We start from the raw sequence: 27,653 nt of genomic DNA, 5'->3' as shown, positions 1-27,653 counted from the left end.
CTTGTTTTGTGAGATTTCATCATTCTGTTCCATCCACATTGTCGCTCCGCCCGCGGTCCATGCTTCGTAGAGCAACATCAGCACTGCTGAGGACCAGCACTGAGATTCACACTCTTCTCTCGGTGCCGAGGGTCTGCCGGTTTCTACAGTCGCTGCTGCGCTGTCCGACCCAAAACAGGTCGTTATCTCTGTCGGTCTGCTTGTGTAAGAAGAAGAAAAGTCTTTGGCTGGAGCTTTCCGAAGGACACAAAATGAGTGGCAATATTGAAGAAATCCTCGCCCCACTGAGGCTGGCAGTGAAAGAACAGGTAAATTGCCATTTAAAGCCACGGGAATTAAGCTAAAACATTATTTTTTTTTCTTATCCACTTCAAACATCCCCACATCATCCATGCATTCATTAGTTATCTCCCAGAAATGACAGCTCTAACAAAGCTGCTGTAGCTGTTTATTTTGCTAGCTAACATTTACATACAACGTTAGCAGAGATCTTTTGAATGTAGCATAGCCATGTAGCTAGCTAACTAACCAGTAGCCCCATAGCTACCGGTAGCTAGCATGCTAACTGATTTAAAGAAAATGTGCCTGTTAGTTGGAGATCTGTAGAGCAGTAAATAACTGATTTAATACAGTTATACCAGCTAGCTTGGATATGATTTGATAAATAATTGTATTAAATCCATGCCTGCGCCCTGCGACTTATTTCCCCCCATGCCACGTTTCAGCCCAGAGCTGATTCACTGATATTTGGGTGGCAGTGTTTCCCCTAGTATTTTTTTGTTGTTGCGGTTGTGTCAAAGTTAGCGTTAGAGGGGCGAGGTAGTGGCTAGCCAATTGTGAGGTCTCCCCGACCAAAGCTTTTAAAGGCCCTCATCTTGGCCATAAAGATAACGTTGTGCTGTTTTAAAGCAAATTACCTGCAATTCTGCGCATTTTGTCATGGGACTGAGAGAAAATGTGCAGTTTCAAAGCTATTTCCTGTAATTAGACATTTTGCCTTGGCTGATGCCGAGTTCTTACTGAGTGACTTAAACATTATAACAAAATCAATGTGGTCCCCATGACATTTTCAGAATAAAAAAATGGATTGTCTTGTTTTTATTGGTGATTGTGAGTTTGTATTAATGCCAAGTCAGCAGCTACTCTTCCTGGGGTCCATCAAAATGAAGGCTGTTAGACATTTTTAAAAACATTACAATACATTCATACATGTGCACTCTGGCCCCTACTCTACTAACACATTTCTACAACACAAAATCCATGTGTACGTATGTGTTTGTATGCATGTGTCTGTGCTTATGTTATGTTGCTTACATAGTCCCTGCTGTTTCACAATGTATTTTTATGTTTAAAAAATAATAAATCTGATTCTACTGCTGCATCAGTTACCTGATGTGGAATAGAGTTCCATGTAGTCATGGCTCTATGTAGTACTGTGCTCCTCCCATAGTCTGTTCTGGACTTGGGGACTGTGAAGAGACCTCTGGTGGCATGTCTTGTGGGGTATGTATGGGTATCTGAGCTGTGTACCAGTCAGTTTAAACAGACCTCTGGTGGCATGTCTTGTGGGGTATGTATGGGTGTCTGAGCTGTGTGCCAGTCAGTTTAAACAGACCTCTGGTGGCATGTCTTGTGGGGTATGTATGGGTGTCTGAGCTGTGTGCCAGTAGTTTAAACAGACCTCTGGTGGCATGTCTTGTGGGGTATGTATGGGTGTCCGAGCTGTGTGCCAGTAGTTTAGACAGACAGCTCGGTGCATTCAACATGTCAATACCTCTCACCAATACAAGTAGTGATGAAGTCAATCTCTCCTCCACTTTCAGCCAGGAGAGATTGACTGACTTACTAATGTTAGCTCTCTGTGTACATTTACGGGCCAGCCGTGCTGCCCTGTTCTGAGCCAATTGCAATTTTCCTAAGTCCTTCTTTGTGGCACCTGACCACGCGACTGAACAGTAGTCCAGGTGTGACAAAACTAGGGCCTGTAGGACCTGCCTTGTTGATAGTGTTGTTAAGAAGGTAGAAACTAGGGCCTGTAGGACCTGCCTTGTTTATAGGGATGTTAAGAAGGTAGAAACTAGGGCCTGTAGGACCTGCCTTGTTGATAGTGCTGTTAAGAAGGTAGAAACTAGGGCCTGTAGGACCTGCCTTGTTGATAGTGTTGTTAAGAAGGTAGAAACTAGGGCCTGTAGGACCTGCCTTGTTGATAGTGTTGTTAAGAAGGTAGAAACTAGGGCCTGTAGGACCTGCCTTGTTGATAGTGCTGTTAAGAAGGTAGAAACTAGGGCCTGTAGGACCTGCCTTGTTGATAGTGTTGTTAAGAAGGTAGAAACTAGGGCCTGTAGGACCTGCCTTGTTGATAGTGCTGTTAAGAAGGTAGAAACTAGGGCCTGTAGGACCTGCCTTGTTGATAGTGTTGTTAAGAAGGTAGAAACTAGGGCCTGTAGGACCTGCCTTGTTGATAGTGTTGTTAAGAAGGTAGAAACTAGGGCCTGTAGGACCTGCCTTGTTGATAGTGCTGTTAAGAAGGTAGAAACTAGGGCCTGTAGGACCTGCCTTGTTGATAGTGCTGTTAAGAAGGCAGAGTAGCTCCGTTGACAGTTTACAATCCAGGGTCACTCCAAGGAGTTCTTGCTCAATTACCACATTATTCATTACAAGGTTTAGTGAATGATTTGCCCCAAATACAATGGTTCTAGAAATATTTAGGACTAACTTATTCCTTGCCACCCACTATGAAACTAACTGCAGCTCTTTGTTGACTTCATAGGGATTGATTTGACAACAGCCAGTGAAAGTGCAGGGCGCCAAATTCAAACAACAGAAATCGCATAATTACAATTCCTCAAACATACAAGTATTATACACCATTTTAAAGATAAACTTCTTGTTAATCCAACCACAGTGTCTGATTTCAAAAAGGCTTTACGGTGAAAGCACACCATGCGATTATGTTAGGTCATTGCCTAGTCACAAAAAAACAGCCATTTTCCAGCCAGAGAGGAGTCACAAAAAGCAGAAATAGAGAGAAAATGAATCACAAACCTTTGATCTTCATCAGATGGCACTCATAGGACTTCATATGTTTTGTTCGATAAAGTTCATATTTATATCCAAAAATCAGTTTACATTGGCGCGTTATGTTCAGTAATGTTTTGCTTCTGCTTCAAGAGCAGCGTCTGGTTGCTCCTCATTAGACACCACAAACCAACAGATATTATTTACATCAACAACATAGGAATCACTGCAAAACTTATTGTATGACCTCTTATACACTGCTCAAAAAAATAAAGGGAACACTAAAATAAAATATCCTAGATCTGAATGAATGAAATAATCTTATTAAATACTTTTTTCTTTACATAGTTGAATGTGCTGACAACAAAATCACACAAAAATAATCAATGGAAATCCAATTTATCAACCCATGGAGGTCTGGATTTGGAGTCGCACTCAAAATTAAAGTGGAAAACCACACAACAGGCTGATCCAACTTTGATGTAATGTCCTTAAAACAAGTCAAAATGAGGCTCAGTAGTGTGTGTGGCCTCCACGTGCCTGTATGACCTCCCTACAACGCCTGGGCATGCTCCTGATGAGGTGGCGGATGGTCTCCTGAGGGATCTCCTCCCAGACCTGGACTAAAGCATCCGCCAACTCCTGGAGAGTCTGTGGTGCAACGTGGCGTTGGTGGATGGAGCAAGACATGATGTCCCAGATGTGCTCAATTGGATTCAGGTCTGGGGAATGGGTGGGCCAGTCCATAGCATCAATGCCTTCCTCTTGCAGGAACTGCTGACACACTCCAGCCACATGAGGTCTAGCATTGTCTTGCATTAGGAGGAACCCAGGGCCAACCGCACCAGCATATGGTCTCACAAGGGGTCTGAGGATCTCATCTCGGTACCTAATGGCAGTCAGGCTACCTCTGGCGAGTACATGGAGGGCTGTGCGGCCCCCCAAAGAAATGCCACCCCACACCATGACTGACCCACCGCCAAACCGGTCATGCTGGAGGATGTTGCAGGCAGCAGAACGTTCTCCACAGCGTCTCCAGACTCTGTCACGTCTGTCACGTGCTCAGTGTGAACCTGCTTTCATTTGTGAAGAGCACAGGGCGCCAGTGGCGAATTTGACTATCTTGGTGTTCTCTGGCAAATGCCAAACGTCCTGCACGGTGTTGGGCTGTAAGCACAACCCCCACCTGTGGACGTCGGGCCCTCATACCACCCTCATGGACTCTGTTTCTGACCGTTTGAGCAGACACATGCACATTTGTGGCCTGCTGGAGGTCATTTTGCAGGGCTCTGGCAGTGCTCCTCCTGCTCCTCCTTGCACAAAGGCGGAGGTAGCGGTCCTGCTGCTAGGTTGTTGCCCTCCTACGGCCTCCTCCACGTCTCCTGATGTACTGGCCTGTCTCCTGGTAGCGCCTCCATGCTCTGGACACTACGCTGACAGACACAGCAAACCTTTCTGCCACAGCTCACATTGATGTGCCATCCTGGATGAGCTGCACTACCTGAGCCACTTGTGTGGGTTGTAGACTCCGTCTCATGCTACCACTAGAGTGAAAGCACCGCCAGCATTCAAAAGTGACCAAAACATCAGCCAGGAAGCATAGGAACTGAGAAGTGGTCTGTGGTCCCCACCTGCAGAACCACTCCTTTATTGGGGGTGTCTTGCTAATTGCCTATAATTTCCACCTGTTGTCTATTCCATTTACACAACAGCATGTGACATTTATTGTCAATCAGTGTTGCTTCCTAAGTGGACAGTTTGATTTCACAGAAGTGTGATTGACTTGGAGTTACATTGTGTTGTTTAAGTGTTCCCTTTATTTTTTTGAGCAGTATATATATATATATATATTTAACCTTTATTTAATTAAAATTAATCACTAACCTTTGATCTTCATCAGATGGCACTCATAGGACTTCATGTTACACAATATTTTGTATATTTTGTTCGATAAAGTTCATATTTATATCCAAAAATCAGTTTACATTGGCGCGTTATGTTCAGTAATGTTTTGCTTCTGCTTCAAGAGCAGCGTCTGGTTGCTCCTCATTAGACACCACAAACCAACAGATATTATTTACATCAACAACAACAGGAATCGTTACAAAACATATTGTGACCTCTTATACTATATCAGCACGATTCTGCCACCAGTTGTAAAAGATTATTATTATTTATTATATTTTTCTTGTTAAATATGTAGCTCCTTTTTATACAGACTTTATATCTGGGTTTAGTTGTTTTAAATTTACACTGAAAATGATTTACCATCCTGAAAATGTTGTGTGTATACAGTAGCAGTCAAAAGTTTGGACACCTACCCATTCAATGATTTCTTTATTTATACTATTTTATACATGGTAGACCAATAACGAAGACATCACAACTATGAAATAACAAATATGGAAGCATGTAGTCAACAAAAGTGTTAAACAAATCAAAATATATTTTTCAAAGTATCCACCATTTGCCTTGATGACAGCTTTGCACACTCTTGGCATTCTCTCAACCAGTTTCATGAGGTAGTCACCTGGAATGCATTTCAATTAGCAGGTGTGCTTTGTTAAAAGTTCATTTGTGGAATTTCTTTCCTTAATGTGTTTTGAGCCAATCAGTTGTTTTGTGACCAGGTAGGGGTGGCATACAGAAGACGGTAGGGCTGGGTGATATGGCCAAAATATTATATCATGGTATTTAAAAAAAGAAAATGGACGGGATTTGTCATTTTTGAATAATAAAAGCTCTACATTTGCATTAAGAGTAGTGAGTGATCCTAGAGTGGCAACACATGGACTCATTGAAATCACTTAGAATGTTTCTCCATTATTATTATTTTATGCACTTCAATTTAACTTCAACCAAAACAAATTTCAGCACTTTTATCATTTCTGTATTTCCTGCACTCAATTGCAGTGGTGGAAAAAGTACCCAATTTGTCATACTTGAGTAAAAGTAAAGATACCTTAATAGAAAAGTGAAAGTCACCCAGTAAAATACAACTTGAGTAAAAGTCCAAAAGTGTTTTGGTTTTAGATGTACTTAAATATCAAAACATTTACATTTTAGTCATTTAGCAGACGTTCTTATCCAGAGCGACTTACAGTAGTGAATGCATACATTTTTTTTTCTCTGTACTGGTCCCCCGTGGGAATCGAACCCACAACCCTGGCGTTGCAAACACCATGCTCTACCAACTGAGCCACACGGGACTAAAAAAAAGTACATGTAATTGATCAAATGTACTTAAGTATCAAATCATTTCAAATTCCTTATATTAAGCAAACCAGATGGCACAATTTTCTTTTTATTTACGGATAGCCTGGGGAACACTCCAACACTCAAGACATGATTTACAAACAAAGCATTTGTGTTTAGTGAGTCCTCCAGATCAGAGGCCGTAGATGACCAGGGATCTCCTCTTGAAAAGTGCTTGAATTGGACCATTTTCCTGTCCTGCCAAGCATTCAAAATGTAACGAGTACTTTTAGGTGTCAGGGAAAATGTATGGAGTAAAAAGTATTTTCATTAGGAATGTAGTGAAGTAACAGTTGTCAAAAAGAGTAAAGTACAGATGCCCCAAAAGAATTGTACTTATTTTTAACCAAAATATTTGACTTGTGAATTAGAGCAAAACTGTTGGAATCATGGAAATATAATGACTATTCTATAGTTAGATTATAATAGTGGGCACTTTGAATACTGTGTTTGAGATGACAACGAATTAAAATGCCAGGGAGAAGTTTATTGTGACAGGGTAGGAACTAAAGTGTTGGTAAGTGTTTCCTAGGGGACTCTATAAGCTTTGGCTACATTGCATGTCCTCTTAGCTACTTCATGTAGCTAACATATTCTTGCTTTGCATATTCGTCTTTGATTTAGAAGATACTGTTGCACAAACAACATGCTGATTTAGGTCTACACCATCAATGGTATTATCAGGCTGTATTAGCTAGCTACGCTTCCTCTTACTCAGTACATTTATTAGCATTAGCGGCTAACAATTAGTGTCTGTCATGGAAATATTCAGTCAATCATATTTCTCAAATACCGGAGCCTGTGAGTTCAAATAGACTTTTATTATGTTGTAATACAAGCCGAGCTGGTTCATGAAAACAACAAACTTTAGGGTTATTTACATAGTAACTCCTCTTAATGACTCATCCCCTCTGCCATTTAGCCACCGTTACCTTATTGCCTTGCACTCATTTTAGTTTGGTGTCATATTAGGGCATGGAAACTGTAGAGCCACACCAATAGTTAAAAAATACACACGTGTACATGTTCTGGACTAAGACCGGTGCATGCATGTAGGACCATACCAACATTCCGTTGCACTTTACAGAAATAACCAGACATGTCATCCTTCTAGCTCCTCTGAAAACCCATGTTCTGGAAAAGTCCCTAGAGGTATAACCATAGCAACAGTACATATTAGGCCATAACACAGTTACAGGAATAACCAGTCGTGTCCACACCCCAGACAAGTGCATGTCTAATGGTGTCTAATGACCAAGAGCACATATAGAGTTCACCCATCTTACTAGCTCTTCTGAAATTAATAATTAACACACATGGTCTAGAAAATTCTCTATATGTCTCACAAGATTTAGGGCAACTTGCTAAGAAAATACAAACTAGCTGTTTTGCTGATGTAAGAAACACAAACTAATAGTGTCATTTATAGAACGCTAGTGGATTTATATTAAGAAGCAAAGTGAAAACAGCATTGTTGTCATGAACATTGCTGCATTGAGCATGCAGACTGAACGCAAGCGTCTGGTGGTTGAGGAACAACAAATGCTCTCCTTGAGTGACAGAGGGCGTGGCTAGGTCTGTGTGGAAAGGGGCACGGAGAGAAAGAGCAGAGAGATGACTCGAGTAGCGAAGTAAACTATATAAATTTACGTTACACATGGTGTATCACATTGAACAAACAGAACATTCAAATACCATTTTAGAAGGTAAAGTAAAAACCCAAATCTATCCCTGTATATCTTAAAATACGGAATACCGCCCAGCCCTATTCAGTAAAAGAGCAAGTCCATATTATGGCAAGAACGGCTCAAATCAGCAAAGAGAAAGGACAGTCCATCATTACTTTAAGAAATGGTCAGACAATGCGGAAAATTTCAAGAAATTTGACGCGTTTCTTCAAGTGCAGTTGCAAAAACCATCAAGCGCTATGATGAAACTGGCTCTCATGAGAACCGCCACAGGAAAGGAAGACCCAGAGTTACCTCTGCTGTAGAGGATAAGTTCATTAGAGTTACCTGCACCTCAGATTGCAGCCTAAATACTACATGCTTCACAGAGTTCAAGTAACAGACACATCTCAACATCAACTGTTCAGAGGAGACTGTGTGAATCAGGCCTTCATGGTCGAATTGCTGCAAAGAAACCACTACTAAAGGACACCAATAATAAGAAGAGACTTGCTTGGGCCAAGAAACACAAACATTAGACCGGTGGAAATTTGTCCTTTTGGTGTGATGAGTCCAAATTTTAGGTTTTTGGTTCCAACTGCCGTGTCTTTGTGAGACGCGGAGCAGGTGAATGGATGATCTCTGCATGTGTGGTTCCCACCGTGAAGCATGGAGGAGGAGGTGTGATGGTGATTTGCTGGTGACACTGTCTGTGATTTATTTAGAATTCAAGGCACACTTAACCAGCATGGCTACCACAGCATTCTGCAGCGATACGCCATCCCATCTGGTTTGGGATTAGTCCCACTATCATTTGTTTTTCAACAGGACAATGACCCAAAACACACCTCCAGACTGTGTAAGGGCTATTTGACCAAGGAGAGTGATGGAGTGCTGCATCAGATGACCTGGCCTCCACAATCACCCGACCTCAACCCAATTGAGATGGTTTGGGATGAGTTGGACCGCAGAGTGAAGGAAAAGCAGCCAACAAGTGCTCAGCATATGTGGGAACTCCTTCAAGACTGTTGGAAAAGCATTCTAGGTGAAGCTGGTTGAGAGAATGCCAAGAGTGTGCAAAGCTGTCATCATGGCAAATGTTGGCTACTTTGAAGAATCTCAAATATAAAATATATTTTAATTTGACACTTGGTTACTACATGATTCCATGTGTGTTTCATCGTTTTGATATCTTCCCTATTATTCCACAATGTATAAAATAGTAAAAATAAATACAAATTCTTGAATGAGTAGGTGTCCAAACTTTTGATTAGTACTGTATGTACATTTGTTTTTATTTCCATTTTGGAGAGAGAGCGAGAGGTTCATTGTAAATAAGATTATTTGTTCTTAACTGACTTGCCTAGTTAAATAAAGGTCATGTTGTACAGCGCCATATTTTCCTAACGGAAACCCTGAGGGTTTCGTTTTTCTTGGAATAGAAACACCATAATATTAATCAAATTCAGCTACATTTCTTAATCAATCCCATATACTATATTCTTACCAAAAATGGTTTAAATTCTCTAGTACAGCCAGTATTAAAGACTATCAAATGCTCCTCAAAGGTTCCCGCTGGTGGTCTAACTAGCATTCATGGTAACAATGGCTGACAATTAAATAACGCGCCAGAGAATTCTGCGGCAGCCCGCAAGGTGTGCTGCAGTATGATGTAACTTTTACAGGAAGTGTCAAATTTTGTACGTATGAAACATTTCTGGGGTCTTTTATTTCAGCTCATGAATCATGGGACCAACACTTACACACACACACACACACACACACACTGAACAAAACACAAGGTGTTGGGGGGGGGGGGGGGGGGCTCAATATTAGAATGTACAAAACATTAGGAACACCTATTTTTTCCCCACATCCTATTTCTGAGGAATGCCGGCAACGATTTAGTGGTGGCCTGCAACTGCTAAATAAATCTAGGGGAAACACTGGGTGGGCAGGTTGGAGTCAGTCCTCTCTGCCATCTATATATGGATCTTTAGCATTTGCAGGAACTCTAGAGAGAGAGAGAGAGATTTTTTTAAACTAGGCAAGTCAGTTAAGAACAAATTCCCATTTACAGTTTACCATGAAGGTCTCCTAACGTCAGCAGAAACATTCAGTCAGGTGTGGGAAGGAGGAGTATTCTGTCAGCTCGAGGTGTAATTGTCTCGTTACAGGGGGAGCTGGTGCGTCAGATGAAACAGGATGGTGCCCCTGATGTCGACGTCCTTAAAGCCGTGGCTGAACTGAAAGCTAGGAAGAGAACTCTGGAAACTAAGGTGAGCTCTGTTACAGCATCTCCTATAGTGTAGCCTACTACACTATGCCAGAATCGCACCAAATACTTTTCTGATTTGAAGCAATGGTTTAATCTTTCCAATAACTTCACAATCAGCCGTCTTTTAAAAAAGCTGAAATCAGCTTTGGTAGGTATGCACTACCTTACATCTGTAGTGTTTTGTGTCTTCTCAAACTGTTAATCACCACACTACTGTTTGCATTTCAGGAACTGTCTCTGCAGCCCAAAGATGACATTGTTGACAGAACCAAGATGGAGGATACGTTAAAGAGAAGATTCTTCTACGACCAGGCCTTCGCTATCTATGGAGGTGAGATCTAGGTAACACCTAGTTATGGTTGGAGGCGCACACTGAGGGCGCACACTGACAACGACAATCACATTTTATTTGTGTGAGTGGTCTGTATGTCTGTAACGTTCCCTCTACAGGTGTGAGTGGTCTGTAATGTTCCCTCTACAGGTGTGAGTGGTCTGTAATGTTCCCTCTACAGGTGTGAGTGGTCTGTAACGTTCCCTCTACAGGTGTGAGTGGTCTGTAATGTTCCCTCTACAGGTGTGAGTGGTCTGTAATGTTCCCTCTACAGGTGTGAGTGGTCTGTATGTCTGTAATGTTCCCTCTACAGGTGTGAGTGGTCTGTAACGTTCCCTCTACAGGTGTGAGTGGTCTGTAATGTTCCCTCTACAGGTGTGAGTGGTCTGTAACGTTCCCTCTACAGGTGTGAGTGGTCTGTAATGTTCCCTCTACAGGTGTGAGTGGTCTGTATGTCTGTAACGTTCCCTCTACAGGTGTGAGTGGTCTGTAACGTTCCCTCTACAGGTGTGAGTGGTCTGTAACGTTCCCTCTACAGGTGTGAGTGGTCTGTATGTCTGTAATGTTCCCTCTACAGGTGTGAGTGGTCTGTAATGTTCCCTCTACAGGTGTGAGTGGTCTGTAATGTTCCCTCTACAGGTGTGAGTGGTCTGTAACGTTCCCTCTACAGGTGTGAGTGGTCTGTAACGTTCCCTCTACAGGTGTGAGTGGTCTGTAACGTTCCCTCTACAGGTGTGAGTGGTCTGTAATGTTCCCTCTACAGGTGTGAGTGGTCTGTATGTCTGAAGTTCCCTCTACAGGTGTGAGTGGTCTGTAACGTTCCCTCTACAGGTGTGAGTGGTCTGTAATGTTCCCTCTACAGGTGTGAGTGGTCTGTAACGTTCCCTCTACAGGTGTGAGTGGTCTGTACGTCCCCCGGTGGGGGCTGTAACGTTCCCTCTACAGGTGTGAGTGGTCTGTAACGTTCCCTCTACAGGTGTGAGTGGTCTGTATGTCTGTAATGTTCCCTCTACAGGTGTGAGTGGTCTGTAATGTTCCCTCTACAGGTGTGAGTGGTCTGTAATGTTCCCTCTACAGGTGTGAGTGGTCTGTAACGTTCCCTCTACAGGTGTGAGTGGTCTGTAACGTTCCCTCTACAGGTGTGAGTGGTCTGTAACGTTCCCTCTACAGGTGTGAGTGGTCTGTAATGTTCCCTCTACAGGTGTGAGTGGTCTGTAACGTTCCCTCTACAGGTGTGAGTGGTCTGTAACGTTCCCTCTACAGGTGTGAGTGGTCTGTAACGTTCCCTCTACAGGTGTGAGTGGTCTGTAACGTTCCCTCTACAGGTGTGAGTGGTCTGTAACGTTCCCTCTACAGGTGTGAGTGGTCTGTAACGTTCCCTCTACAGGTGTGAGTGGTCTGTAACGTTCCCTCTACAGGTGTGAGTGGTCTGTAACGTTCCCTCTACAGGTGTGAGTGGTCTGTATGTCTGTAACGTTCCCTCTACAGGTGTGAGTGGTCTGTAATGTTCCCTCTACAGGTGTGAGTGGTCTGTAATGTTCCCTCTACAGGTGTGAGTGGTCTGTAACGTTCCCTCTACAGGTGTGAGTGGTCTGTAACGTTCCCTCTACAGGTGTGAGTGGTCTGTAACGTTCCCTCTACAGGTGTGAGTGGTCTGTAATGTTCCCTCTACAGGTGTGAGTGGTCTGTAACGTTCCCTCTACAGGTGTGAGTGGTCTGTATGTCTGTAATGTTCCCTCTACAGGTGTGAGTGGTCTGTAATGTTCCCTCTACAGGTGTGAGTGGTCTGTAATGTTCCCTCTACAGGTGTGAGTGGTCTGTAATGTTCCCTCTACAGGTGTGAGTGGTCTGTATGTCTGTAATGTTCCCTCTACAGGTGTGAGTGGTCTGTAACGTTCCCTCTACAGGTGTGAGTGGTCTGTAACGTTCCCTCTACAGGTGTGAGTGGTCTGTAATGTTCCCTCTACAGGTGTGAGTGGTCTGTAACGTTCCCTCTACAGGTGTGAGTGGTCTGTATGTCTGTAATGTTCCCTCTACAGGTGTGAGTGGTCTGTAACGTTCCCTCTACAGGTGTGAGTGGTCTGTAATGTTCCCTCTACAGGTGTGAGTGGTCTGTAACGTTCCCTCTACAGGTGTGAGTGGTCTGTAATGTTCCCTCTACAGGTGTGAGTGGTCTGTAACGTTCCCTCTACAGGTGTGAGTGGTCTGTAACGTTCCCTCTACAGGTGTGAGTGGTCTGTATGTCTGTAATGTTCCCTCTACAGGTGTGAGTGGTCTGTAACGTTCCCTCTACAGGTGTGAGTGGTCTGTAATGTTCCCTCTACAGGTGTGAGTGGTCTGTAATGTTCCCTCTACAGGTGTGAGTGGTCTGTAACGTTCCCTCTACAGGTGTGAGTGGTCTGTAACGTTCCCTCTACAGGTGTGAGTGGTCTGTAACGTTCCCTCTACAGGTGTGAGTGGTCTGTATGTCTGTAACGTTCCCTCTACAGGTGTGAGTGGTCTGTAATGTTCCCTCTACAGGTGTGAGTGGTCTGTAATGTTCCCTCTACAGGTGTGAGTGGTCTGTAATGTTCCCTCTACAGGTGTGAGTGGTCTGTATGACTTTGGCCCTGTGGGCTGTGCCCTGAAGAACAACATCTTGCAGGCCTGGAGGCAGCACTTCATCCAGGAGGAGCAGATCCTAGAGATCGACTGCACCATGCTCACCCCGGAGCCCGTCCTCAAGTGGGTCCTGATGCTACACTGCTATTAGCCACCCTGATGCTACACTGCTATTAGCCACCCTGATGCTACACTGCTATTAGCCACCCTGATGCTACACTGCTATTAGCCACCCTGATGCTACACTGCTATTAGCCACCCTGATGCTACACTGCTATTAGCTTAGCTTTACTAACATGGTGGTTATCAGGGTGCTAACACAAAGGGAGGGACTGGACTGTAGGAGCCAGTGTCCATCAGACTTCTGTTATTGCACTATGAACATGTAGTGTTGGAGTGCTGATATAGTGGTATGTGGTTAGATATCTGTATAGGAAGGGAGTTCCTGGTGGGGGGGCTGGGGGGGGGGGGGGGGGGGGGTCCTACATTCAGACGGGGGGGGGGGGTTCCTAGAGGCAGACAAATCACATTTTATTGTTCACAAACACGTGATTACCAGATGTTATTGTGGGTGTAGTGAAATGCTTGTGCTTCTAGCTCCAACAGCGCCGTAATATCTAACAAATTACACAAATCGCAGTAGGAATGAATCGGTAATCGGTATTTTTGGCCGCCTATTTTTTTTATTTGTAAATGTTTTATTATTATAAAAAAATTAATTTTACACCTTTATTTAACTAGGCAAGGCAGATTAAGAACACATTCTTATTTTCAATGACGGCCTAGGAATGGGGGTTAACTGCCTTGTTCGGGGATTCGTTTTTGCAACCTTCTGGTTACTAGTCCAACGCTCTAACCACCTGCCTTACATTGCACTCCACGAGGAGCCTGCATGGCAGGCTGACTACCTGTTACGCGAGGGCAGCAAGAAGCCAAGGTAAGTTGCTAGCTAGCATTAAACTTATAAAAAACTATCAATCTTAACATAATCACTAGTTAACTACACATGGTGGTTGATATTACTAGTTTAACTAGCTTGTCCTGTGTTGCATATAATCGATGCGGTGCCTGTTAATTTCTCATGGAATCACAGCCTACTTCGACAAACGGGTGATGATTTAACAAGCACATTTGCGAAAAAAGCACTGTCGTTGCACCAATGTACCATAAACATCAATGCCTTTCTTTAAAATCAATACATAAGTATATATTTTTAAACCTGCATATTTGGTTAATATTGCCTGATAACATGAAATTGTGTCACTGCTCTTGCGTTCATTGCCTGGCTCGTTGCGAACTAATTTGCCAGAATGTTACATAATTATGACATAACACTGAAGGTTGTGCAATGTAACAGGAATATTTAGACTTAGGGATGCCACCCGTTAAATAAAATACGGAACGGTTCCGTATTTCACTGAAAGAAAAAACTTTTGTTTTCGAGATGATAGTTTCCGGATTCGACCATATTAATGACCTAAGGCTCGTGTTTCTGTGTGTTATTATGTTATAATTAAGTCTATGATTTGATAGAGCAGTCTGACTGAGCGGTGGTAGGCACCAGCAGGCTTGTAAGCATTCTTTCAAACAGCACTTTCGTGCGTTTTGCCAGCAGCTCTTCACTGTGCTTCAAGCATTGCGCTGTTTATGACTTAGAGCCTATCAACTCCCAAGATTAGGCTGGTGTAACCGATGTGAAATGGCTAGCTAGTTAGCGGGTGCGTGCTAATAGCGTTTCAAACGTCACTCGCTCTGAGACTTGGAGTAGTTGTTCCCCTTGCTCTGCATGGGTAACGCTGCTTCGAGTGTGGCTGTTGTCGATGTGTTCCTGGTTCGAGCCCAGGTAGGAGCGAGGAGAGGGACGGAAGCTATACTGTTACACTGGCAATACTAAAGTGCCTATAAGAACATCCAATAGTCAAAGGTATATGAAATACAAATGGTATAGAGAGAAATAGTCCTATAATTCCTACAACCTAAAACTTCTTACCTGGGAATATTGAAGACTCATGTTAAAAGGAACCACCAGCTTTCATATGTTCCCATGTTCTGAGCAAGGAACTTAAACGTTAGCTTTTTTACATGGCACATATTGCAATTTTACTTTCTTCTCCAACACTTTGTTTTTGCATTATTTAAACTAAATTGAACTTGTTTCATTATTTATTTGAGGCTAAACTGATTTTATTTATGTATTATATTAACTTAAAATAAGTGTTCATTCAGTATTGTTGTAATTGTCATTATTACAATAAAAATAAAAAAAATCGGCAGATTAATCGGTACCGACTTTTTTTGGTCCTCCAATAATCGCTCTCGGCGTTGAAAAATCATAATTGGTCGCCCTCTAATATATTTATTTATTCGATAATTATCACGATTTTAATCAAATAATGTTCAAAAGGTGCATATCTGCTACAAACTCTAGAATGCCTGATCAAACCGTGGTTAGAGCGCTGGGCCAGTAACTGAAAGGTTGCTTGATCGAATCCCCGAGCTGACAAGGTAAGAATCTGTCGTTCAGTGGTAGAACAAGGCAGTTAAGTTAACCCACTTCCCCGATAGGCCGTCATTGTAAATAAGAAGTTGTTACATTTTTTTATTTTTATTATGTGAGCTACACATAAAATTATACTTTAAGGAAAATTGTTCCATGTTTTGTGGCCAGGGAGCACGTACCTGGGGTCAATTAAATTGATAAGCCACTTGAAACCTTCCTTTTCGACTGTGCTAATTGGTAGCATGTCCTTAGCAATGCAATGCATAATAGCATTTGTGATGTTTGCTTGTAGGGCATAAAACGCTGTCAGTGTTGACTGCTTCGGGCAAACATCCCTAGATTGGCTGGTGCTGGAGGGACATTTATCGATACCGTGACGCAAACTCAAACTTCCTGCATGTTCCAAAGAGTGATTTTGCTTCAGATGTTGAAAAAGGTTTGTCCTATTACCAGACTTCGTAGCCACCTGTCTACGGCACAATTTGCACCGAACATAGTTCTGCTCTTTGTCGGACTTCAAAAAGCCAAACCACTTCCAAATTACTGAAACAGTTTAACTTCTTGCGGATTAGTGGGACGCTAACTTCTGGTGAAATTGCAGAGTGCCAAATACAAATGAAATTACTATAAATATTAAAATTTCATGAAATCACAAGTGCAATACATCAAAATAAAGTCTAACTTGTTGTTAATCCAGCCACCTTGTCAGATTTCAAAAAGGCTTTACTGCGAAAGCAAACCATGCGATTATCTGAGGACAGTCTTCCCTGTGGCTCAGTTGGTAGAGCATGGTGTTTGCAACGCCAGCATGGTGTGTGCAACGCCAGGGTTGTGGGTTCGATTCCCACGGGGGGCCAGTACAAAAAAAATAAGTCGCTCTGGATAAGAGCGTCTGCTAAATGACTAAAATGTAAATGTAAAATGACAGCACCCAGCACACAAATGTATAACAAATCATTTTCAACCAGGGAGGTGCGACACGAATGTCAGAAATGGCGATATAATATATGCCTTACCTTTGAAGATCTTCTTCTGTTGGCAATCCAAAAGGTCCCAGTTACATTACAAATGGTCCTTTTGTTCGATAGTCCTTTTTTATATCCATAAAAACTCAGTTTAGCTGGCGCGCTTCAGTCAATAATCCACCTGGTTTCCCTCCTTCAAAATGCATACAAAATTAATCCCAAATCTTACCAATAAAGTTATCCAAACAAGTCAATCAATGTTTATAATCAAACCTTAGGTACCGTACCCTAATATGCCAATAAACAATCAAATTTAAGAGGGAGAATCGTTATTGTCTTTACCAGAGAGAAATACCAAGGAACGTGTTCTCATCCACGCGCTTGGAAACACTACAGCCAAAATGAGAGCCACCTAGAAAAACTACAATTTCTGGCTCATTTTTCCAAAAACCAGCCTGAAACTCTTTCTAAAGACTGTTGACATCTAGTGGAAGCCCTAGGAACTGCAATCGGGCACGATTTCGCCTTATAATAAAAGTGCCAGCCATTGAAATCAGTGGTAGGATGATTTGTTTTGGGGAGGGGGATGGTTTGTCCTCGGGGTTTCGCCTGCCATTTCAGTTCTGTTATACTCAGACATTATTTTAACAGTTTTTTTTTGAAATTTTAGAATGTTTTCTAACCAAATCTACCAATTATATGCATATCCGAGTTTCTGGGCCTGAGTAGCAGGCAGTTTACTTTGGGCATGCTTTTCATCCGGACGTCAAAATACCGCCCCCTATCCCAAAGAAGTTAACCCTTTTTATCAATAATTTCTTCGTTGGAAGCTGCTCCTTCTCATTGGCTATCACTGCCACTGTTTTCGCCTACATCACTCATTTTTCGTGGTTAAGTGTCTATTCCATCACTTGAGGTGCTAAGTGGTTTTTAGTGGGCGTGTACCTCTCCACGTGCTTATTGTCACTTCTCCGCACGTTCCTGCTGCGTCACAGAGGTGAAATGGACTGCTGTACCTAATTATTCTATATCGACATTATCGAAAATAAATCTAAAGTTTTTATATTGTTATTGAGGGAAGTAATTACCTCTAATTATTGATTTATCGCCCAGCCCTAGGTGCTCCCTTTGCTGTTTTCTGAAGTCCACAATCATCTCCTTTGTTTTTGTTGACGTTGAGTGAGAGGTTGTTTTCCTGACACCACACTCCGAGGGCCCTCACCTCCTCCCTGTAGGCCGTCTCGTCGTTGTTGGTAATCAAGCCTACCACTGTAGTGTCGTCTGCAAACTTGTTGATTGAGTTGGTGGTGTGCATGGCCATGCAGTCATGGGTGAACAGGGAGTACAGGAGGGGGCTGAGCACGCAGCCTTGTGGGGCCCCAGTGTTGAGGATCAGCGGAGTGGAGCTGATGTTTCCTACCTTCACCATCTAGATTATTTTTGCACGCTACCCGGAATATATCCCAGTCCACGTGATAAAAACATTCCTGAAGCGTGGATTCCGATTGGTCAGACCAGCGTTGAATAGTACGAAGCACGGGCACTTCCTGTTTAAGTTTCTGCCTATAGGAAGGGAGGAGCAAGATGGATTCATGGTCAGATTTGCCGAAAGGAGGGCGGGGGAGGGCCTTGTAAGCATTCCGGAAGTTTGAATAGCAGTGGTCGAGAGTCTTAGTAGAGCAGTCAATATGTTGATAGAATTTCGGCAGCTTAGTCCTCAGATTTGCTTTGTTAAAATCCCCAGCTACAATAGACGGACGGGGGTTCCGACAGACGGACGGGGGTTCCGACAGACGGACGGGGGTTCCGACGGACGGGGGTTCCGACAGACGGACGGACGGGGGTTCCGACAGACGGACGGACGGGGGTTCCGACAGACGGACGGACGGGGGTTCCGACAGACGGACGGACGGGGGTTCCGACAGACGGACGGACGGGGGTTCCGACAGACGGACGGACGGGGGTTGCCTGGTGGTTCTTAGAGACTTAGTACAGCTGACTGCTCTGTTCCAATCAGAATATTTGGGTATAATGTGCTATTATGTCTACAGGACGTCTGGCCACGTGGACAAGTTTGCGGACTACATGGTGAAGGACGTGAAGAATGGAGAGTGTTTCAGGGCAGACCACCTCCTCAAAGGTTAGTCTATACTCTTGACATGGTTTGTTAAAGAGAGATGCCCTATTCACTGGTATTTCCCTCGGCATCAATGTAATAGAATTGAGCCCTGACAGTACAGTAGTCAAACCTTTGTTCAGTGCACTGTTGTCCCTCTGCATCAGCGCTGTGCTGTCCCTCTGCATCAGCGCTGGGCTGTCCCTCTGCATCAGCGCTGTGCTCTCCCTCTGCATCAGCGCTGTGCTGTCCCTCTGCATCAGCGCTGTGCTCTCCCTCTGCATCAGCGCTGTGCTCTCCCTCTGCATCAGCGCTGTGCTCTCCCTCTGCATCAGCGCTGTGCTCTCCCTCTGCATCAGCGCTGTGCTCTCCCTCTGCATCAGCGCTGTGCTCTCCCTCTGCATCAGCGCTGTGCTCTCCCTCTGCATCAGCGCTGTGCTGTCCCTCTGCATCAGCGCTGTGCTGTCAGCACTGTGCTGTCCCTCTGCATCAGTAGACATGACTGTGACCCTGTGTTTCTCTGTCCCAGTAGATGTGACCCTGTGTTTCTCTGTCCCATTCAGCTCACCTCCAGAAGCTGATGTCCGATAAGAAGTGTCCTGCGGAGAATAAGGCAGAGATGGAGGAAGTGGTCACTCAGGTTAGGAAGAAGTGTCCTGCGGAGAATAAGGCAGAGATGGAGGAAGTGGTCACTCAGGTTAGGAAGAAGTGTCCTGCGGAGAATAAGGCAGAGATGGAGGAAGTGGTCACTCAGGTTAGGAAGAAGTGTCCTGCGGAGAATAAGGCAGAGATGGAGGAAGTGGTCACTCAGGTTAGGAAGAAGTGTCCTGCGGAGAATAAGGCAGAGATGGAGGAAGTGGTCACTCAGGTTAGGAAGAAGTGTCCTGCGGAGAATAAGGCAGAGATGGAGGAAGTGGTCACTCAGGTTAGGAAGAAGTGTCCTGCGGAGAATAAGGCAGAGATGGAGGAAGTGGTCACTCAGGTTAGGAAGTGGTGGACATACGGTGGTTTTAGATACATGCAGCAGATATCCTAGAATAGAAATAGATTATACCTTCAGCCATCCCAGACTGCAGAAATGGAGCTGAAAGTTGTTTATGTCAACAAGAGACTGACAAGTGTTTTCATGGGTCTCCAGATGGACAACTACACCCAACAGGAGTTGACCAACCTCTTTGTGAAATACAGTGTCAAGTCCCCCACCACAGGAAATGACCTTTCAGCCCCTCATCTCTTCAACCTGATGTTCCAGACCTCTATCGGACCGGGGGGAAACATGACAGGGTAATGAAGTTATTACTCACTCTGTACCCAGATGTTGGGATGTACTGTAGAGGGTTTCCAATGCTGCCATTGGTCGTTTTGCCTTTGAACAGAGTTCTGATTACCTCCGTTTTAGTTGTGGACCGGTACCAGTGTTTTACTGAGTCTGTCTGTGTTCTGCAGCTACTTGAGGCCTGAAACTGCTCAGGGAATCTTCCTCAACTTCAAGCGTCTGTTGGAATTCAACCAGGGAAAGCTTCCCTTCGCCGCTGCTCAGATCGGCAACTCCTTCAGGAACGAGATCTCACCTCGCTCAGGACTCATCCGTGTCAGGTGAGTTCTAGTCTGGAGATGAAGCTGTGTTAGTTTCTACCAGTCTGTCTGTGGTGTTAGTTTCTACCAGTCAGTCTGTGGTATTAGTGTCTACCAGTCTGTCTGTGGTGTTAGTTTCTACCAGTCTGTCTGTGGTGTTAGTTTCTACCAGTCTGTCTGTGGTGTTAGTTTCTACCAGTCTGTCTGTGGTGTTAGTGTCTACCAGTCAGTCTGTGGTGTTAGTGTCTACCAGTCAGTCTGTGGTGTTAGTTTCTACCAGTCAGTCAGTCTGTGGTGTTAGTTTCTACCAGTCAGTCAGTCTGTGGTGTTAGTTTCTACCAGTCAGTCAGTCTGTGGTGTTAGTTTCTACCAGTCAGTCAGTCTGTGGTGTTAGTTTCTACCAGTCAGTCAGTCTGTGGTGTTAGTTTCTACCAGTCAGTCAGTCTGTGGTGTTAGTTTCTACCAGTCAGTCAGTCTGTGGTGTTAGTGTCTACCAGTCAGTCAGTCTGTGGTGTTAGTGTCTACCAGTCAGTCAGTCAGTCAGTCTGTGGTGTTAGTTTCTACCAGTCAGTCAGTCAGTCTGTGGTGTTAGTTTCTACCAGTCAGTCAGTCAGTCTGTGGTGTTAGTGTCTACCAGTCAGTCAGTCAGTCTGTGGTGTTAGTGTCTACCAGTCAGTCAGTCAGTCTGTGGTGTTAGTGTCTACCAGTCAGTCAGTCAGTCTGTGGTGTTAGTGTCTACCAGTCAGTCAGTCAGTCTGTGGTGTTAGTGTCTACCAGTCAGTCAGTCAGTCTGTGGTGTTAGTGTCTACCAGTCAGTCAGTCAGTCTGTGGTGTTAGTGTCTACCAGTCAGTCAGTCAGTCTGTGGTGTTAGTGTCTACCAGTCAGTCAGTCAGTCTGTGGTGTTAGTGTCTACCAGTCAGTCAGTCAGTCTGTGGTGTTAGTGTCTACCAGTCAGTCAGTCAGTCTGTGGTGTTAGTGTCTACCAGTCAGTCTGTCTGTGGTGTTAGTTTCTACCAGTCAGTCTGTCTGTGGTGTTAGTTTCTACCAGTCAGTCAGTCTGTGGTGTTAGTTTCTACCAGTCAGTCTGTCTGTGGTGTTAGTTTCTACCAGTCAGTCTGTCTGTGGTGTTAGTTTCTACCAGTCAGTCTGTCTGTGGTGTTAGTTTCTACCAGTCAGTCTGTCTGTGGTGTTAGTTTCTACCAGTCAGTCTGTTAGTTTCTACCAGTCAGTCTGTTAGTTTCTACCAGTCAGTCTGTTAGTTTCTACCAGTCAGTCTGTTAGTTTCTACCAGTCAGTCTGTTAGTTTCTACCAGTCAGTCTGTTAGTTTCTACCAGTCAGTCTGTTAGTTTCTACCAGTCAGTCTGTTAGTTTCTACCAGTCAGTCTGTCTGTGGTGTTAGTTTCTACCAGTCAGTCAGTCTGTGGTGTTAGTGTCTACCAGTCAGTCAGTCAGTCAGTCAGTCAGTCAGTCAGTCAGTCAGTCTGTGGTGTTAGTGTCTACCAGTCAGTCAGTCAGTCAGTCTGTGGTGTTAGTGTCTACCAGTCAATCAGTCAGTCTGTGGTGTTAGTGTCTACCAGTCAGTCAGTCAGTCTGTGGTGTTAGTTTCTACCAGTCAGTCTGTCTGTGGTGTTAGTTTCTACCAGTCAGTCACTCTGTGGTGTTAGTGTCTACCAGTCAGTCAGTCAGTCAGTCAGTCAGTCTGTGGTGTTAGTGTCTACCAGTCAGTCAGTCAGTCTGTGGTGTTAGTGTCTACCAGTCAGTCAGTCAGTCAGTCAGTCTGTGGTGTTAGTGTCTACCAGTCAGTCAGTCAGTCAGTCAGTCTGTGGTGTTAGTGTCTACCAGTCAGTCAGTCAGTCAGTCAGTCAGTCAGTCTGTGGTGTTAGTGTCTACCAGTCAGTCAGTCAGTCAGTGGTGTTAGTGTCTACCAGTCAGTCAGTCAGTCTGTGGTGTTAGTGTCTACCAGTCAGTCAGTCAGTCTGTGGTGTTAGTTTCTACCAGTGTCTGTCTGTGGTGTTAGTTTCTACCAGTCAGTCTGTCTGTGGTGTTAGTTTCTACCAGTCTGTCTGTGGTGTTAGTGTCTACCAGTCAGTCTGTCTGTGGTGTTAGTGTCTACCAGTCAGTCTGTGGTGTTAGAGGGTCTGTTGGGAGAGTAATGGTTGTCCTGGTGCCTCCAGAGAGTTCACCATGGCTGAGATTGAGCACTTTGTGGACCCGACTGAGAAGTTCCACCCCAAGTTTCCTAACGTGGCTGACCTGGAGATCATCCTGTACTCCTCCAAGGCCCAGACCAGCGGCCAGTCTGCTCACATCATGAGGCTGGGGGATGCTGTGGAGCAGGTAGGATGCTTATAGCAGTAGCTTCAGTAAGGAAGAAACCAATACCAGAGTCATATTGACAACTTTGTCTCTCTCAGGGAGTGATCAATAACTCCGTCCTGGGATATTTCATCGGGAGAATCTACCTCTACCTCACTAAAGTGGGTGTGGCCAAAGACAAGCTTCGCTTCCGTCAGCACATGGACAACGAGATGGCCCACTACGCCTGTGACTGCTGGGACGCAGAGACCAAAACATCCTACGTAGGTCCTCCCTAACCTTAACCTCTCTAGGGGAGGTGGGACGCAATCGTCCCACACTATTCAACAGCCAGTGAAAAATCAGATCGCCAAATTCAAAACCACAAAATGTCATAATTCAAAGTTCTCAAACATAGGACTATTTTACACCATTTTATAGATACACTTCTCCTGAATCGAACCACGTTGTCCGATTTTCAAAAAGGCTTTTCAGCGAAAGCAAAACATTACATTATGTTAGGAGAGTACATAGACACAAATTATCACACAGCCATTTCCAAGCAACTAGCATGCATCACAAATACCCAAAACACAGCTAAATGAAGCACTAACCTTTGACGATCTTCATCAGATGACACTCCTAGGACATCATGTTACACAATACATGCATTTTCTGTTCGATCAAGTTCATATTTATATCTAAAAACACCATTTTACATTGGCGCGTGACGTTCAGAAAATATTTTGCCTCCAATACTGCCAGTGAATCAGCACTAAAATTTACAAAAATACTCGTCATAAACGTTGATAAAATATTAAACTGTCATTCAAAGAATTATAGATGAACATCTCCTTTATGCAACCGCTGTGACAGATTTCAAAATAACTTTACTGGGAAAGCACACTTTGCAATAATCTGAGTACTGCGCTCAGAAAAATACACTAGGCAATACAGATACCCACCATTTTGGAGTCTTCTAAAATCATAAATAGCATTAGAAATATTCACTTACCTTTGATCTTCATCAGAAGGCACTTCCAGGAATCCCAGGTCCACAATAAATGTTGTTTTGTTCGATAAACTCCATAATTTATGTCCAAATAGGTCCTTGTTGTTCGCGCGTTCAGTTCAGCTACTCCAAATGTAGGAAGCGCGCCGAAAATGTCACGAAGAAAAGTTTTTTAAAAAAGTTATATTTTCGTTTGTTCAAACATGTCAAATGTTGTAAAGCATCAATCTTTAGGGCCTTTAGAACGTGAAACTTCAGTAATATTCCAACCGGACGGTTCCAGTGTCTTGAAAAACGTTTTGGAACACAGCTACCTCGTGAACCAATGAACTGATGGGTCTACAACTTCCCAGCCTTCTTGTTCGGTCTCTATTCATCATAGACGCCTCAAACAACTTTCTAAAGACTGTTGACATCTAGTGGAAGCCTTAGGAAGTGCAAAATGAACCTTAACTCACTGTGTTCGATTGGCAATGACTTGAAAGGACTACAAGCACCAGAATTCTCACTTCCTGCTTAGATTTTCTCCGGTTTTTGCCTGCCATATGAGTTCTGTTATACTCACAGACATCATTCAAACAGTTTTAGAAACTTCAGAGTGTTTTCTATCCAAATATACTAATTATATGCATATTCTAGGTCCTGGGCCCGAGTAGTAGGCCGTTTAATTTGGATACGTTTTTCATCCGGCCGTGAAAATACTGCCCCCTACCCTAGAGGGGTTAACCCACTATGCCTGTGACTGCTGGGACGCAGAGACCGAAACATCCTACCTAGGTCCCACCCTCCACTGCTAGCTGGGTCTACAATTTGAAGTTCTTATCTTGTGTTGATTTAACCTTAACCCCATAATAACCCTGCGTCTCCGTTCCGTCTGTTTCCTGCAGGGCTGGATCGAGATAGTGGGCTGTGCTGATCGCTCCTGTTTTGACCTGCTGTGCCACGCCCGGGCTACCAAGGTCCCTCTAGTGGCCGAGAAGCCTCTTAAAGAACCCAAAGTAGTAGATATCGTCCAGTTTGAGCCCAGTAAGGGAGCCATCGGTAAAGCCTATAAGAAGGACGCCAAACTAGTGATGGAGTACCTAGCTGTCTGTGACGAGTGTTTCATCTCTGAACAGGAGGTGCTACTCAACAGCAGCGGGTAAGTAGTGAAGGTCATATGTGACAGAATCAATAGATTTAATACTTTAGCCTCTGTAATATTATGCCGTATTCCAGCTAAACCTAATGGTAACCTCTTTCCCCCCCCCACAGGGAGTTCACCATAGAGACGGAGGGAAAGACATTTAAACTCACCAAGGACATGGTTAGCGTGAAGCGTTTTCAGAAGACCCTGCATGGTGAGAAAACCTAGACAGCTTCTAGAGGAGCTTGTTGAATGACATCCTCTTTCTACTGGATGGAAGCCATGCAGGAAGACAGCAGACAACTGTACTTTTAACTGATTCAGAATGTGTTTCTGCTTCACTACAGTGGAGGAGGTGGTCCCTAATGTCATCGAACCCTCCTTTGGCATCGGGAGAATCATGTACTCAATCTTCGAGCACACATTCCAAGTCAGAGAGGGAGACGAGCAGAGAACGGTAAGGGGGCATCAGATGTTACAGCTACTGTACATGCACTGACTGGGCTGTTAGAATGGTTTTTACAGTGTAATAATGGTTTTGAAATGTCTCTCTCTCCAGTTCTTCAGCTTCCCTACCACTGTAGCTCCGTATAAATGCTCCGTCCTTCCTTTGAGCCAAAACCAGGAATTCATGCCTTTTGTGAAGGAACTCTGTAAGTTCTCCTTCCATTTAAAACAAGTCTTATTATTTCAGAACAAACGTTGAACAGTTCAGTGTCAGATGCTACATAAGTTATTTAACTAACATGTACTGTCTCCTTCCCCCACCCGTCTCCCTCCCTCCCCCACCCGTCCGTCTCCCTCCTCCCCCGTCCGTCTCCCTCTCCCTCCCCCGTCCGTCTCCCTCTCCCTCCCCCGTCCGTCTCCCCCTCCCTCCCCCGTCCGTCTCCCTCTCCCTCCCCCGTCCGTCTCCCCCTCCCTCCCCCGTCCGTCTCCCTCTCCCTCCCCCGTCCGTCTCCCCCTCCCTCCCCCGTCCGTCTCCCTCTCCCTCCCCCGTCCGTCTCCCCCTCCCTCCCCCACCCGTCTCCCTCCCTCCCTCCCCCACCCGTCTCCCTCCCTCCCTCCCCCACCCGTCTCCCTCCCTCCCTCCCCCACCCGTCTCCCTCCCCCACCCGTCTCCCTCCCCCACCCGTCTCCCTCCCCCACCCGTCTCCCTCCCCCACCCGTCTCCCTCCCTCCCTCCCCCACCCGTCTCCCTCCCTCCCTCCCCCACCCGTCTCCCTCCCTCCCTCCCCCACCCGTCTCCCTCCCCCACCCGTCTCCCTCCCCCACCCGTCTCCCTCCCCCACCCGTCTCCCTCCCCCACCCGTCTCCCTCCCCCACCCGTCTCCCTCCCTCCCTCCCCCACCCGTCTCCCTCCCTCCCTCCCCCACCCTTCTCCCTCCCCCACCCGTCTCCCTCTCCCTCCCCCACCCGTCTCCCTCTCCCTCCCCCACCCGTCTCCCTCTCCCTCCCCCACCCGTCTCCCTCTCCTTCCCCCACCCGTCTCCCTCTCCCTCCCCCACCCGTCTCCCTCCCTCCCCCCCCACCCGTCTCCCTCCCTCCCTCCCCCACCCTTTCTCCTCCCTCCCTGCAGCTGAAGCGATGACCAAACAGGGCGTGTCCCATAAGGTGGACGACTCGTCAGGATCCATTGGGAGGCGCTACGCCAGGACAGACGAGATCGGAGTGGCGTTCGGCATCACCATCGACTTCGACACGGTGAACAAGACGCCCCACACCGCCACTCTGAGGGACCGCGACTCCATGAGGCAGATCAGGGCCGAGGTACGACTTCTTTACTTCCTACATGTCAACATGCTGCTCTGTACAGGAAGTGATGAACTGAAAGGTAAATGTTAATGAACTGGGTTAACTGTTTCCTGTTACCTCTCCAGGTTAGCGAGTTGCCAGGAATCATCCGTGATCTGGCAAACGGCGTCATGACTTGGGCCGAGGTGGAAAGCAAGTACCCCATCTTTGAGGGACAGGAGACCAGCAAGAAGGACACGGCCGAGGAATGAACTTAATCTTACTCAGTATGTCTGTCAGTCAGTCCTATGAAACGCCCACAGACATTTTTACATTTCTGCATCCATAGGGACGATTTTACTGCAACTGTAATTCGGGAAGCAGTCTGTCCTCACGGTGTCCTAACACCCAACTGCAACCACTGAAATTAAACTTCTAAATAAATGTTATATAATCATTGTACCGAACAATTATAAACAGGGTGACAGAGTAATAATTTGACCCTGTTCTGGTAAATATTCACCTGTGTACTGGAATCTGCTCAGAGTTGGAGAGGGGGATGGGGTGGAGAGAAAGAGGGGGATGTGAGGGAGAAGGGGGGGGGGGATGGGGTGGAGAGAAAGAGGGGGATGTGAGGGAGAAGGGGGGGGGGGGTGGAGAGAAAGAGGGGGATGTGAGGGAGAAGGGGGGGGGATGGGGTGGAGAGAAAGAGGGGGATGTGAGGGAGAAAGGGGGGGAAGAGAGATCTCAGCCTGGTATAAAAAGAGATGTTGTCAGTCTTGTGTGGGAAGAGAAGAGAGGCTTCCAGTTTCAGGACTGATTAAATGGAAAACGTCTCTGGTTCAATAAAGTGAGCCTGCTCTTACTGGAACCAGCCTGTGTCTGTGTCAATGACTGAAAAATAACCTGATTCCCTTTATGCTGCATTACTTTAGACCAGGCCCCTAGCCTCACTGCTTTAGACCAGGCCCCTAGCCTCACTGCTTTAGACCAGACCCCTAGCCTCACTGCTTTAGACCAGGCCCCTAGCCTCACTGCTTTAGACCAGGCCCCTAGCCTCACTGCTTTAGACCAGACCCCTAGCCTCACTGCTTTAGACCAGGCCCCTAGCCTCACTGCTTTAGACCAGGCCCCTAGCCTCACTGCTTTAGACCAGGCCCCTAGCCTCACTGCTTTAGACC

The 27,653-nt window shown here is 45.3% G+C and overlaps 1 protein-coding gene across 1 annotated transcript; it reads left to right on the top strand.

Annotated features, from left to right (window-relative positions):
* Positions 1-26,914, top strand: gars1 (glycyl-tRNA synthetase 1). Its single transcript, XM_045702868.2, has 16 exons — positions 1-308; positions 10,118-10,219; positions 10,447-10,549; positions 13,132-13,273; positions 18,667-18,755; positions 19,295-19,371; positions 19,870-20,015; positions 20,178-20,327; positions 22,483-22,645; positions 22,723-22,887; positions 24,503-24,756; positions 24,870-24,955; positions 25,089-25,198; positions 25,301-25,394; positions 26,318-26,508; positions 26,619-26,914. Exons 1-16 carry the CDS (start codon positions 60-62, stop codon positions 26,742-26,744), a joined length of 2,247 nt encoding a protein of 748 aa, XP_045558824.1. The 5' UTR covers positions 1-59; the 3' UTR covers positions 26,745-26,914.
* The last annotated feature ends 739 nt before the right edge of the window (positions 26,915-27,653 follow it).

This window comes from Salmo salar, chromosome 19, assembly GCF_965601325.2.
Source record: "Salmo salar chromosome 19, fSalSal1, whole genome shotgun sequence".
Lineage (NCBI taxonomy): Eukaryota > Metazoa > Chordata > Actinopteri > Salmoniformes > Salmonidae > Salmo > Salmo salar.
This window is presented reverse-complemented; position numbering and strand designations above follow the sequence as displayed.

What these genes read in the sequence shown, in the direction of transcription:
- gars1 (XM_045702868.2), top strand. Translation starts at nt 60, where the DNA reads ATGCTTCGTAGAGCAACATCAGCACTGCTGAGGACCAGCACTGAGATT. An exon ending in GGCCTTCGCTATCTATGGAG is followed by an intron (nt 10,550 to 13,131) that starts GTGAGATCTAGG and finishes TTCCCTCTACAG; the next exon opens with GTGTGAGTGGTCTGTATGAC. An exon ending in AGGGAGACGAGCAGAGAACG is followed by an intron (nt 25,199 to 25,300) that starts GTAAGGGGGCAT and finishes CTCTCTCTCCAG; the next exon opens with TTCTTCAGCTTCCCTACCAC.